Genomic DNA, 14,856 nt, shown 5'->3' with positions numbered 1-14,856 from the left:
GCTGGTTCAATATCCGCAAAACAATCAATGTGATTCATCACATTAATAAAAGAAAGGACAAGAACCATATGATCCTCTCAATAGATGCAGAGAAAGCATTTGACAAAAGACCGTGTCCTTGCTTGATAAAAACCCTCAAGAAAGTAGGGATAGAAGGAGCATACTTCAAGATCATAAAAACCATATATGAAACACCCAACGTTAATATCATCCTCAATGGGGAAAAACTGAGAGCTTTCCCCCTACCGTCAGGAACAAGACAGGGATGTCCACTCTCGCCACTGTTATTCAACATAATATTGGAAGTCTTAGCCTCAGTAATCAGACAACACAAAGGAATAAAAGGCATCCAAATCGGCCAGGAGGAGGTCAAACTTTCACTCTTCGCAGATGACATGATACTCTCTATGGAAAACCCAAAAGATTCCACCAACAAACTGCTAGAACTGATCCATGAATTCAGCAAAGTTGCAGGATATAAAATCAATGCACAGAAATTGGTTACATTCCTATACACCAACAATTAAGCAACAGAAAGATAAATAAAGGAATCTATCCCATTTACAATTGCACCAAAAACCATAAAGTACCTATGAACAAATCTAACCAAAGACGTGAAAAATCTATACACTGAAAACTATAGAAACCTTATGAAAGAAATTGACACAAAAAAATGGAAAAAGATTCCATGCTCCTGGATAGGAAGAATATTGTTAAAATGGCTATACTAACCAAAGCAATCTACATATTCAGTACAATCCCTAACAAAATAACACCAGCATTCTTCACAGAGCTAGAACAAACAATCCTAAAATTTGTATGGAACCAGAAAAGACCCTGAATAGCCGAAGTAATCTTGAAAAAGAAAACCAAAGAGGAGGCATCACAATCCCGGACCTCAAGCTGTACTACAAAGCTGTACTCATCCAGACAGTATGGTACTGGAGTAAAAACAGACATTTAGATCAGTGGAACAGAATAGACAACCCAGAAATGGACCCACAAACATATGGCCAACTAATCTTTGACAAAGCAGGAAAGAATATCCAATAGAATGAAGACAGTCTCTTCAGCAAGTGGTACTGGGAAAACTGGGCTACGACATGCAGAAGAATGAACCTGGACCACTTTCTTACACCATACACAAAAATAAACTCAAAATGGATGAAAGACCTCAATGTAAGACAGGAAGCCATCAAAATCCTTGAGGAGAAAGCAGGCAAAAACCTCTTTGATCTTGGCCACAGCAACTTCTTACTCAACACGTCTCCGGAGGCAAGGGAAACAAAGGCAAACATGAACTACTGGGACCTCAACAAAATAAAAAGCTTCTGCACAGCAAAGGAAACAATCAGCAAAACTAAAAGGCAACTGACAGAATGGGAGAAGATATTTGCAAACATCATATCAGATAAAGGGTTAGTATCCAAAATCTATAAAGAACTTATCAAACTCAACACCCAAAAAACAATTCAGTGAAGGAATGGGCAAAAGACATGAATAGACACTTCTCCAAAGAAGACCTCCAGATGGCCAACTGACATACGAAAAAATGCTCCACATCACTCACCATCAGGGAAATACAAATCAAAACGACAACGAGATACCACCTAACACCTGTCAGAATGGCTAACATTAACCACTCAGGCAACAATAGATGTTGGCGAGGATGTGGAGAAAGAGGATCTCTTTTGCATTGTTGGTGGGAATGCAAGCTGGTGCAGCCACTCTGGAAAAAAGTATGGAGGTTCCTCAAAAAAAAATAGAACTACCCTACAACCTGGCAACTGCACTACTGGGTATTCATCCAAGGGATACAGATATGCTGTTTTGAAGGGGCACATGCATCCCAATGTTTATAGCAGTACTACTAACAATAGCCAAAGTATGGAAAGAGCCCAAACATCCATCGATGGATGAATGGATAAAGAAGATGTGATATGTATGTATGTATGTATGTATGTATGTACACACACACACACACACACACACACACTGGAGTATTACTCAGCTATCAAAAAGACTGAAATCTTACCATTTGCAACTATGTGGATGGAACTAGAGGGTATTAGGCTAAGTGAAATTAGTCAGAGAAAGACAAATATCATATGACTTCACTCATATGAGGACTTTAAGACACACAACAGATGAACATAAGAGAAGGGAAACAAAATTAATATAAAATAGCCTCGATCCTAGTTTTCATTTTGTTGTTTTGTGTGGTTTATTTTCAACTAATAAGGCAATTTCTTTCAAGTTTAGTGATCTACTCAGATTTTCTCAGCATCCTTTTTGTGTCTATTTTCAATTTATTTTTTAGTTTTTTGGCTTCAAGCTTTCATTTCATTCTCTTAGGATTTTTAAAACGAGTTTATCTGAAGTTCTGCCTCACTTTCATTACCAATAATTTCTTTTTTGCCTTTTTCTACTTTTCTTTTTTCTTGATCGAACTTACCAGAGATTAACATATTAATTTTTCCAAAGCAGCAGCTTTGGGTTGTGTTGATTCTATGATTTCTATTTCATTACTTTCTCTTGACTAAAATCTTTTATTCTCATCTTGTTTTACTTTTCACTCTCTGAGTAAAGCACACTAAATTGTTCCACTAAAAATGTATATCTGAAATTCTCCTTGTAATACTATCTTTTTCCTTTAATTATTTTAAACTAATGTCAGGTGCACACAGGTTTCACAACTTATCATCCTGGTGAATTGGTCCTTCTATCTTTATAATGGCCTTCTCTGTCTCTACTTCAGTTTTTTTGGTCTTAAGTCCTATTTTGTGTGACATTAAATACAGCTTCTCTAGCTTTAACTAGTTTCCTAGGGCATTATTTTCTATATGCCTTTAAATTTTCCTCTGTCCTTAAAATGTGTGTCTTCTAGAAATAGTACAGAGCTATATAATATGAGAGCCTCTATTAATAGTTTGATTTACTTTTTCTTGCTAGGATGTCCAATATTTAGAAGTATTTCCCTTAATTTGTACATCTTATATACCATAGGGTATGTTTCCATAATCCATCTGGCTCAACTACTCTTGCATTGGTCAAGTTGTTTGTATCTCCTCTCTGCTCTTCCTCCTTGGCACTGGTTTGGAAGTTCTGCTATCTACTCCTATTCTTTGAAGCTGCGAATCTTTCCCCAACATTTTATTATGAAAAATCTCCAACACAGAAAATGTTGAAAGAATTATACAGTGAACACTCTATACCCATCACCTGGAACTGCCCTCAGTTTTATCACACACACTTGATTCAAGGTCTAAAGTTTATCAGTGCATCTTACCTTCTTTGATAACAGTAAGATCCATAGAAGGCTTTGACTCTGATCACTTTTTTGAGTTTTCCACCATGTTTTTAAGGGGCCTGCAGTTCGTCATTATTACACTGGTTTTGGTGTTACTGCTGTTTTGAGCTAATTGTTCTTTACATTTGCCTTCTATTCTGCTAAATTCTTTCATCAACATTGCTTCTGGCACCATACCTTTGCCACCTTTCTTGAAATAATTCACAGCAGTCTCTATAGCCTGCACTGCAACTTTTGAAATCCTAAATAGACCACACTGCGTTCAAAACGTAGTTAAAATCAGAGCCAGGTTTCACCTCTCCATAGTAACAATTTCATGTTGATTTGCCAAGGAGACTATAGCCTCAAAAACAGCAAGGAATTAGCATATATTTTCCTATCTGCCCTATACCCAGCACAATAGAACACACATCCTAAGTCCTCCTATACCTGGCACAATAGAACACACATATGAAGTCCTCATGGAGTGAAAGAATACCAGATGGCATGCTCTCTGCAAGCATTTTCTTACCACAGAAGAGCATCAAGTATGCATATGATTATTGGATTGTGCTGGGTCTATTTCACGCTCTGATAAAATATCCCTTTCTGGGGCTCTTTGCAGAGGACCTGAAGCAAAGGGTCATGGAGATAAAGCACATCAGACTCGATCTGGGACAACTGGCTGTTTTCTGGATTCTAGCTCTCCATGGCTCTGTGTCTTATTTCTGTCTCTGTCTCTCTTGCATCTATTTCCCCCATACGCAGAGCAGACAGGAGCCATTTAATAATCCTTAAATCTCTGAAAACTGAAAATCTTCCAGAGTCTCCGATTTCCGTTGTTCTAAATAAATACCTTCACCAAGCTGGTACTGAGTCCAGAAGCCATTAAAGGATCTGAAGAAAGGTGTGGCAGACCTCACAGAAAGGTCCAGAGTAGGCAGACTTTGAGCAAAAGTGCTGTACAAATTTTTTAAACAGTGAAAGAAATATACTCACTAATGTACCTTATTGAGAAGCTATGTGGCTGATATTTTGGCCTGGCTGGATCTTTAACCTGGCTCTGTGACATGTCTAACCTCTTCACCTTTTTTTTTTAAACTCTGAATTCATTCAAGCGCACAGTACATAGGAGAGCCAGGTAGGAAAAAACACAGGCTGGCAAAAATGGCCCAGCCAGTCACCAGGGACAGCTCAGACTTATTATCCCTGAAAACATTCTGAATTTCCAACACACAGTCAGGGAAATGTGACCCCATTGTTTTGTTTTAATTAAAAGGAGACGAATATCCTCAGGAAGCTTTACCTGAACAGTATATGCAATAATGTATACAATTAAACATCTACATAAAATGAAAATGCCTCACTACCTAGACTAGATTTGGTCTAATTAAAAAGTAAATCAAATTCATAAGGAAAAATAATTGCCACTAGGCATAATAAGCTTGTTTTAATTTGGAATCTGAGTAAGGATACACATACCACTACAGGCATGAGCTTCTTACTCTAATCTCAGAAAAACGAAACAGACGAATACGATTGCTTAACCTTCATTACCACAGAGTAAGACAAGGGGCATCTTTTACTGGAGTGTAAGTATGAGGTTTTCCAGAGGCCTCCAAACTGCAGGAGACACTGTAAGAGCAATACCAATGCTCTGATACCATTTGGAATCCCAACACAAGTAAGGCATCTGGGGTGTCACAGAACAGAGAAAGGCAAAACTTCCCATGGTTCCTGCAGGAAGGAAGCCAGACCGACTGGGTAGTAACGGGCCCTTGGGAACACTCGACTATAGGACTTGTTTGGAAAATACAGAACAAAGTCAGTGACACGACATGTGTAGGGCCATTCTCAGACTCAAGGTCACTCAAGGCCTATATTGTAGGCCAAAGAAGCACATTGGATAGGTTCCTTGGGATTCACGAACATAAGGGGAGAGGGTGTTTTCTTTTGTTTTGTTTTGGATAACAACTCAGTTTAGCACAAACACTATGTTGTCCAAGCACCTCTGTCACCTCTGTCAAAGAAGTCAGGTTTTCTTCTTACTCTAGGACATATGCTGGTCCCAGCTACTTCCCACCAAAGTTAAAGTGGGATCAAGGGCCAAGTTGGCATTTATGTTATCCTTTCTCCTCAATGTACTTGAACACAATGCAGTTGATGCCCTACTCAACACATCTCATTTTGGCATACCCTACAGATAAGTGACGTCTGCCCCCAGCTGACATTCAGCTCAGGTCCCGCTACCAAAGCCTCTACAAGCTGCATTCTAGATGACAGCAGGATATTGATGTCAAGACACTCTGGATATTGGGGAAGGGGTTGCTCAACCAAATGTTTCAACTGTGCTAAGAGGAAACAGAAGAGGTGGGGGGGGAGGGGAGATAGGTAAAGAAATATTACCAGAGGAAGAAATACACAAAACCCTTGGAGAAGCTGATCAAAACACAGGGCAAGATCACTTCGAACTAAAGCAGCCTAAGTATGGCTGGGTCTGTCCTGTTGGACATTTCTAGGAAATTCAACCCTAAGGCCCATGTTCTGTGGGGCCATAATGTATCTGTAAAGGTGCTTTCTCTTAAATCTCCAAGTACTGAGCCCTCCCCCCAAACACCCCATCATTTTATACAAGACAAAGACCAGATGTGTGGAAGAGTGAAGTATTTAAATTTTTTTAAATGCTTGTTTATATTTTTTTGAGAGAGAGAGAGAGAGAAAGAGAAGGAAGGAAGGAAGGAAGGAAGGAAGGAAGGAAGGAAGGAAGGAAGGAAGGAGGGAGGGAGTAAGCAGGGGAGGGTCAGACAGAGAGGGAGATACAGAATCTGAAGCAGGCTCCAGGCTCTGAGCTGTCAGTACAGGGCCAGACGGGGTTCGAACCCAGGAACCATGAGATCACGACCTGAGCCAAAGTCGGACGCTCAACCTACTGAGCCACCCAGGCGCCCTGAAGAGTGAAGTATTTAATGTGTATCCTACACTTTCAGAGCAACGGAGATTTCCTCATACTGTAATAAAGAATGTGAAGCTCTGTTATGCTCTGTTGTTCTAATATAGGAGAGTCTTGCAAAGAAATTCAAGAGGACAAAATCTGGCCCAGTGTGAAAAAGGGATGTTCTGATGGGAGAGGTTTCAGAAGATGGAGGGCCTGAGCTCGCTGGGGAACTCCCGAGATATCCTAGGACAGACTAGACAATATCTAAGCAGAGCACTACAGATTCTATGGTCTCCATAGAAGCTCCACGCTCCAACTTGGAGCAGTAGCCTCCATAGTCATCCCAGCACTGAATTTCCAGGCCTCCTGCTTTTCCCAAAGACCACAGATTTGATCCTATACACAACTGAGGAAAAGCTAACAACCTCACAATTGACTGAAACTAGGGTATGTATTTTATGTATATGGCTCAAAAACACTGAAAAGAAGAGCAGACAACAAGAAAAACAAAAGAAAAAAACAAAAGGTTATTTACTCTAAGAATCCGGGCTTGTGTTTATGTTCCACATGAGGTCCAAATTGTATCTGGGCTTGAAATCCTCCAAACTCACAAGCTTTCTCGAAGGAGACAGGGTGGGAGCCATTCAGGATATCATCCCGAGCCTGAAACACAAGAGGAAGTGAAAAGCATCAGGAGCTTGGGGGAACAAGGCAAACTCTCCAGGGACACAATTCTTCATCTGAGCACACCCTCCCTGTGGAGCAAAAGGGGAAAGTGCCAGCCAAATGGGACGCATCAGGACTGTGCAGGTGACTAGCACAACAGGATTAAAACAAAAGGAAAACAAGTCCTTACCCCAAATTGCCTATAGATAGAATGCATCAGCAGTACGCGGTATACTAAAACTAAAGCTTCAGAAGTGAGTATGAAAAATAAAGAGGCAAGAGAAAAATTAACTAGAGGCAAAATCAACCCAATTCCCATCCCCAGAAAAAGGCCAATGTAATACACGTTGTTGGCAGGGGGAGAGAGAACTCCAATGACAGTAACTCAATACTACAGACATTTAAGGGAAATAAGCAAATTGCACAGTCCCAGAATCAGGAACTTACTATATCTGAAGTCTTTCTCCCGGTTCCTGACCCATCACTGCTATTTATTCTTCTGTCTTTTCTTTCTCTAGTTAGGTGATCCCCAGACCACTCTCCAACAGCTGCTCTAAGCTATGGCTCTGAGCCTTTAACCAACAAGCATTTTCTTACTGCCTTGCCATCTTTCTTTCTAGCCTCCCAGCCCTCCTCCCTCCATGCCATTCCTGCACCCACCAACTCAAGGGTCAGCAAACTTTTCCCGTCAAAAGGCCAGACAGTAAACATATTAGACCTTGCAGGTCATGTGGTCTCTGTAACAACTATTGAATTCTGCCACTGAAACATGAGAATAGCTGCAGAAAATATATAAAAGTGACGAGATACTAAAGGGGTTCACCAGTGTGTAACACAAACAAATGAGCTGTATTCCAATAAAACTTTATTTACAAACATAGCCAATGCTATGGCGGCATTTTGCTGATCCCTGCATTATTTCTAAGGGCAGATAAGTAGATAAATGGAAGGAGAGGAAAGGAAAGGAGGGAAGGAAAGAATCTAAGAAGAAAGAGGGAGGTTTTCCTTGAGCCAAAGAAAGACTGGAGACCATCTGGTGTGAAGCCAACGTCTTCCATGTTAGCAAAGTGCAAGCTCTGAAAAGTTCAATGACTTGTCTGAGTTTCGACAATAGGTTAAGGGTAAAGACATAAAAGGTTATGAAGAGAGTATCTTTCAATAATGAGAAATATGGATTTTTTTGGCCAACATTCACATGTATGTGACACCAGCAAAGAAAGCTCTAGTTCAACAGTGAGAGAGTTAAGTGTCTCAAAGTCAGGAAAAGAGACAGAGAGATAGTACCAGCCACCAGGTCCCAATCTGAGATGCCAAAGAAAGGCACCACAACCAAACATGTGAGGAATCCCTCAACCGTGCCCAATGGAAACCACGTGCCACAAACACCATGGAGGCCACAGCTGAGGGTCTCTTCACCACAAGCCAGTAACTTCTTGAAGTCTCCCCACCTTCAGTGAGTATTAAATGCTGTACCTGAACATAAAGCAAGTTCAGCTGCACAGGGTCTCTCGAGTCCACATTCTGATCGGAGTAGAAGAACTTCCTTCTAAGCAGCAACGTTTCATGTTCATCTACCCCTTGTTCTCTGAATGTTCGGCTGTGATCCAGCCAATTTACTGCAACACAACAAGACAGATCTAAGAATTGGGTTTATTCTTCCTCTTAGTTTGAAGGGATTTATCAAAAGAGAAGCGGATTTCTGGAACACCGATATTCAGTTATAAGTACTTATATTAGAACTGTGCTTTTTAACTTTGCAAAATAATTTCACATACGCCATCATGTACCATGTGACGCACCAAACACCAAAGGAGAGCCAATTCCCAGCCATTCCTCAAGTTCGTTAAAGCCCCACAGTCATAAGAAAATCAATGCTTTATGCCAAGACAGCCAAGTTAGCATTTTCCTTTAAGTCAATACTGGATACTTCAGTCTCATTATGTGAAATAATTTATAAACTGAGTATCAGGAGTTACCTCCACCCTCAGGCAGAAAAGAGGAGGAAAATAAAAGTCATGGGGAGGGAAGGGGGAGGGAAGGGCAGGACACTGAGGGATCAGGGATGGTGGAACCCTGCCTATGGCCCAGTTTGAATCTCATCCCAGAAAATGCTCACCTGTTATCTGGGTGCACAGGAATGGATCACCCCTCTATATTTTCTACAGCTCTCACTCCCAAAAGCCTCCCTGGGCTTAGCACACAACTTGTGAATAAGAAAGCATTACAAGCCTCACTGGGTTACAACCAACTTCAGCACAGGGAATGTGCGGGAGTGATCTCATCTCCTGCAGAACCTGAGAGAGTATCATGCACATTATAAAAATCCTCAGGATTTGTCTACCATCATCTCACTTGGAAAGAAATATGCAACTGGAAATCAAATGAGGTGAAAAAAAAAAAAAAGAATGGAGAAAGGGTCAGAGGAAATGAAAGCCCCACTGAAGATCAATAAACGTAATGACAACGATGTCATCTTCCCAATGCAGCAGCAAGGACAATGAAAGAAGGAGCCTGGAAAGGTCTACATGAACTGTGCATGATCCTCGGTGGGGTGGGGAATGTCCTGCAACCAGGTGCACGTAGCATAGGCTTTGGGGACGCATGGGGTGTACATATTGGCTTTTCCAAATATTAACTGTGTGTCCACAGAGGACAACTTTCCTATAATATAATTACCATTTTGTAACCTCTAAGAAATAATGGATGTCAACAATGGTCACCGATGGCTATTAACATCACAAAAAAGGACAAAAACCAGATACAACCCTCTGCTGGACGTACACTACACCACAGAAGGAATCTTTACTTTAAATGTATACACACATACACACATACACACACATGCACGCACACACACACACACACACGAATCTGATCAAGTCTCCAGATCCCAGGGGTTACAAGAGACAGAAGTACATGTTAGCTGATACCACAACCAATAAAATCCAGATTGTAGAAAACTCTATACAAATAACTATCTGGTTTTTTTCTTTCCAGAAACTGCAAGGAAAAAAAAAAAGAAAGAGAGAGAGAGAGAGGTGGAGGCAAAGTTGGAGACTAAAAGAGGTGTCACATCATCCAACCTTGTTTGGACCCCAGTTCAAACAAATAGGAAGCTTTTTTAGAAAACAGTGTGAACATAATTTGTTTATGAGATACCTTTTTTAGATGTGAAATGGCACCAGAGTCATTTTTTCCCCCTTTTTAAGGTCTTTTAGTGCCACAGACCAAGATATTTATAGAGGGAATGAATCAACAGAAAACTCCTGCCCTGGGTCCCACAGGTGAAGGGAGGTAGGTGAGGCCCCTCGTGCGCCCGGCCCACATTTCCTTCTCAGACACTCACGGTCATCATCCGTGTGGAGTTTTGCCTTCAGCTTCTCCATCTTCCTCTCGTCTCGCAACAGTGTCCTGTCTTTTTTTAGCGTACCCGTCCCTTCCTCTTTCTTTTCCTCAATCGTTTCTTGGATTAAAGAATATTCTTCATAGTTCGTTATTCCTAAAAATAGAAATGAGGTTACAATTACCAGGGATTATGAACCTGTCACTCCTTCCAGCCGGGCACCCTGTGGTACTCAGAGCCGCCCCCTGCAGCAAAGGATCAGGGAGCCACCCATGGAGCACACATCGAGAAACTGGCTGAAAGGGTGGCTTTTCAGCTAATGAAGCCATGTTTAAAAGGTCACATTCGATTCTCCTAGTTTTCGACAAACAAGTATGGAGTAGAGATCATGCAGAACAAGGCAAGGCAATGTCAACCAAGCAGTGGCTGAAAGAGCACGTCTTCCTTTGCATGGAGAGAAGACTAAGACAGGCCAGCCTACTTTCTCCAAACATCTGAAGGGCTTCATGCAAAAAGCAGACACACTTGTTCTCTGAGGGCATTAAGAGAAGCTACAAGAAGAAAAGTTGTGTAGCAATCAATTGTATGGGCTGTCCCTATCAGTCTTCAAGGAAATACTGGATGTCAGCAATGCTTATACAGAAGCTCAGCCATGGGCAGGAAACTAAATTATAGGATTTAAAACATACTATCTTCAATTAAAAGGTTCCTTTTGAATAGTTACAGAGAGGGAGGGAGGCAAACCTTGAGAGACTCTTAAATACAGAGAACAAACTGAGGGTTGATGGGAGGGGGATGGGGGAGGGGAAAATGGGTGACGGGCACCGAGGGGGCACTTGTTGGGATGAGCACTGGGTGTTGTATGTAAGCGATGAATCACAGGAATCTACTCCCAAAACCCAAGAGCACACGGTGTGCACTGTATGTTAGCCAACTTGACAGTAAATTTTATCTTAAAAAAAGATACTGAGAGATAATAAAGGGATATATTTCTGCTCAAAAAAAAAAAAAGTTCCTTTTGTTTTTGAAAGGGAAATAAAATCTCTCAGTTTTGACTCAGTGAGACATTCATGTGTTTACAATAACAGTTAGTGGCTTTACATATTTAGAGAGCAGTGTCTCAGGAATGGGAGGAAATCAGTGGGTAAGACACCAAATGGGGATGAAAAAGGAACAGGCATGTAATTAATGGCCAAACAAAAACTGGAACCCAGGCATGCCAATACTCACCGATCCTGCTGCAAATGGTAACCAGGAGCTCCCCAACAGTCTTAGAGTCATCCACCATCACCGTTTTCACGGATCCATCCAGCATCCGGATTTTCTGAGGTCTCTGTTTCTTTTTATATTCCAAAATATCCTAGGGCAGAACCACACCAGCTTTTCACACTACATGGGAAATTAGGTCATCAACTTGGACCCTCTTCTGTAAAAAAATTTAATTTTTCCTAGCACTCTGATTTCCTCCTGCTAAGTTTTCATGAGATTTTTGCCACTAATACAGAAACTCCCATGCTAACAATTAACTGCTTCCATAAAGGTTTCTTAAAAATCTGATAGTGAAACTGTGCCCGGAGAAGTACTTTTTCTAGCTTACGGTTCTTGAAAACTAACCTCTGTTAATTTAAAGTAGCTGATGTCTCCCTGAAAGACTGTGGATGATCTGCTTTGAAGAGAATTAGCAGAGGCAAATTCCTACTTGTCATTGAAAAAGACAGTGGTGTGCTTCTCCAATTATCTTACAGTTACAGGCAGTTTCTAATACATATGTCACGAAGGAATAAATAATGGCCCCATGTTTCTTTACAGTGGTGGCATCAGACCCCAGAGAAGTGATTTGCACCATAATGCCAAGATCAAACAGGGGTAGTGGGCCTGGAAGTCACTTTTAAATGAGAGACCTTTTTTTAACTTTCTTTTTTTTTTTTTTTTTTAATTTTTCTTAACGTTTATTTATTTTTGAGACAGAGAGAGACACAGCATGAACGGGGGAGGGGCAGAGAGAGAGGGAGACACAGAATCGGAAGCAAGCTCCAGGCTCTGAGCCATCAGCCCAGAGCCCGACGCGGGGCTTGAACTCGCGGACCGCGAGATCGTGACCTGAGCTGAAGTCGGACGCTTAACCGACTGAGCCACCCAGGCGCCCCTTAACTTATTTCTTAACGATAGAATTATGCAACGGAAAATTACTTGGTACTTTATGGAATACTCAACAGTCTGATATCTGCATTCCATACGCTAAAACCCATTCTCTCAGACGTTAAACTGAGCAGACTATACAACACTTTTTACTCATTACCTCTCTGTACTTCCCAACAAAATCATGTTTTGTTACTGTTACTGATTGTTATTAAGCTTACCTCTAATATGAATTTTCTTAAAAAAAAAACAGAATTCTGATTAATATTCAATATCTGACTACCTTTAGGATTTTTTTTTTTTTCACCACTAATTTACCCTTACCTTTTATCATCAGTCACTGGGATACTTCCTATACAGAAAGATGCTGTGTCTTATTTTGTAACTACCAAGTCCAACCATGGCATGTACCAACAGCTGTAAGCACTAACCCCAAGCTGCTTTAATTACTCTGTGGAGTTTCAAGAATCTGGACTGCTGATATTTTCTATCACTACCTGTACAACCCTTACAGAGTACGTTACATCAAAACAATAAGTTGCCGTTGAAGCAAAACAGATTGCTGGGTCTCCCTTTTGCTTTGAGGCATACTAATATATTGGCTTCTATGGAAAGCCGAGACAAAGTGACCAAAAACACACACAAAAAAACATGACATCTCCAGCATACCCCATTTCGCAACATGTAGTAATCCAGTGTTCTGCCTGCTTCCAGCCAAATTCCTTTCCTGGGGTCTTCATCTGAGAGAAACAGCCCATAATCAGAAGCTGGAAGATAAGGAGAAGAGAGAAAAATAAAAGACAGAATGACAACGTAACCATCATGGACTTCCAAGCCCGGAGTCTGCTGATTTGGCAGGATGTGGGTACCCTCCTTTTACCAGACAGGTTTCGTTTTGACAATGCGAGCAAGCCAATGGGCTAAAGCAGATGAGGAAGAATGAGACGTGAGCTGTAAAATCAACACCCACAGAGAAGGTTCATGTTTTTTAAAAAGAGTGGGCAGCAGCAATGTCTACAGTTTAAGCAAACATCAAGAACAGAGCAGTCCAAATTTCTATTTTATGCACTGGGCTTTGTTCCCTATCACTTGCTATATGAAAACCAGGCAGAGAACCAATGAAGAATGACAAGATAGCCATGGAGAAACTAAGGAAGTGACCACTTAAGCCCAAGGCCACTGAGGCAGAGAGAGGCCAATAGAGCCTTTTACACTTCAAATAATCCCTCCATCACCCCAACAAAGCATTATAAAAGTCAAGCAAGAGTGGCCAGTGAGAGGAAGACTCTGCCCCCCATTCCACTAAATTATGAATACAGTTGGAAAACAGCTCTGTGTTCTCCACAGAAATCCCATAAGATGATCAGGAAGTATAAGAACGTGGCGGCAGGAGGAAAGCAGTATCATTTCCTGTCTAAAGACTTCTGTCTTGGGGCACCTCGCTGGCTCAGTTAGGAGAGCATGCAAATCTTGATCTCAGGGTCAGGAGTGCGAGGCCCACTTTGGGTACAGAGATTACATACACATATACACACACACACACGCACACACACACACACACATAGATCTTTAAAAATAAATAAGTGTAATAAAGACTTCTGTTTTCTTGAATGTAATTCAAGGTAACCTCAGAGACCCAAATGAGGGTCCTAGATCCTAATGTTTCTTAGAAAGACAACTCCAAGATCTATATAGGGTTTCATCTTCACCAGAGCTAAACAGCAATCCAGCCCAAAGAAATTTTTTTTAATCTGGGAGAAAAAGAGTAAAAGAAAAGACACGAGAAATGATTGGACAACCAAAATTTGGAGTAAGTTTGGGGATGGGGTATTTTTATTTTTGGGCAATCTAGAAATAACAGTGTTTTAAGTAATATAAATAATGCTTTTGGACCAAAAGTTTGGCAGTTTTAGGACATCTTTTTGAGAAAATCAATGCCTACATTTAATCATCTTTGAATATTTGATTTTCATGCTTCCAATTTTTTAATAAATTTTTAAAGTTTGTTTATGTATTACTCATTTTGTGCATGTGAGACAGAAAGGCATAGAGATAGAGGGAGGATCCCAAGGAGGCTCTTCACTGTCAGTGCAGAGCCCGACACAGGGCTTGAACTCACAAACTGTGAGATCATGACCTGAGTGGAAATCAAGAGTCAGATGCTTAACCGACTAAGACACCCAGGCGCCCCTCATGTTTCTAATTTTTAAGTTTTATCCTGTTTTCACAGTAAAGGCTTATCAACTTGGGAATAATCCCAATTTCCCAAATGCCAATCAAACAAAAATAAAGGAAGGAAATGTAGAGAGTAGAGAAAGGGAAATGGAAAATAAAAACCGTATGAATGGCCGTTGTTTAAACTTGGATTAATAGTGGTTAGCAGTTCAAACTAACAGGAAACAAAACACACATTCATAGAGGCTCCCCACTCCCTTTAATGTTGGAGATAAAGTTTACAGAGCCCCTTCAAAGTACTTGAAATGT

The 14,856-nt window shown here is 40.8% G+C and overlaps 1 protein-coding gene across 1 annotated transcript in view; it reads right to left on the bottom strand.

The window, feature by feature from the left end:
• Nucleotides 1–14,856, bottom strand: part of TLN2 (talin 2) — a 438,278-nt gene that overhangs the window by 185,083 nt on the left and 238,339 nt on the right. The window contains exons 5-9 of the mRNA XM_086710846.1: nucleotides 13,042–13,139; nucleotides 11,464–11,593; nucleotides 10,237–10,389; nucleotides 8,364–8,506; nucleotides 6,760–6,887 (exon numbers count right to left, since the gene is read on the bottom strand). Of these exons, the coding sequence (XP_086566972.1) occupies nucleotides 6,760–6,887; nucleotides 8,364–8,506; nucleotides 10,237–10,389; nucleotides 11,464–11,593; nucleotides 13,042–13,139 (652 nt within the window). The remainder of the gene's footprint in view (nucleotides 1–6,759; nucleotides 6,888–8,363; nucleotides 8,507–10,236; nucleotides 10,390–11,463; nucleotides 11,594–13,041; nucleotides 13,140–14,856) is intronic.

Source organism: Puma concolor, chromosome B3, assembly GCF_028749965.1.
Source record: "Puma concolor isolate L17-30 chromosome B3, mPumCon1.1.hap2, whole genome shotgun sequence".
Classification (NCBI taxonomy): domain Eukaryota; kingdom Metazoa; phylum Chordata; class Mammalia; order Carnivora; family Felidae; genus Puma; species Puma concolor.
This window is presented reverse-complemented; position numbering and strand designations above follow the sequence as displayed.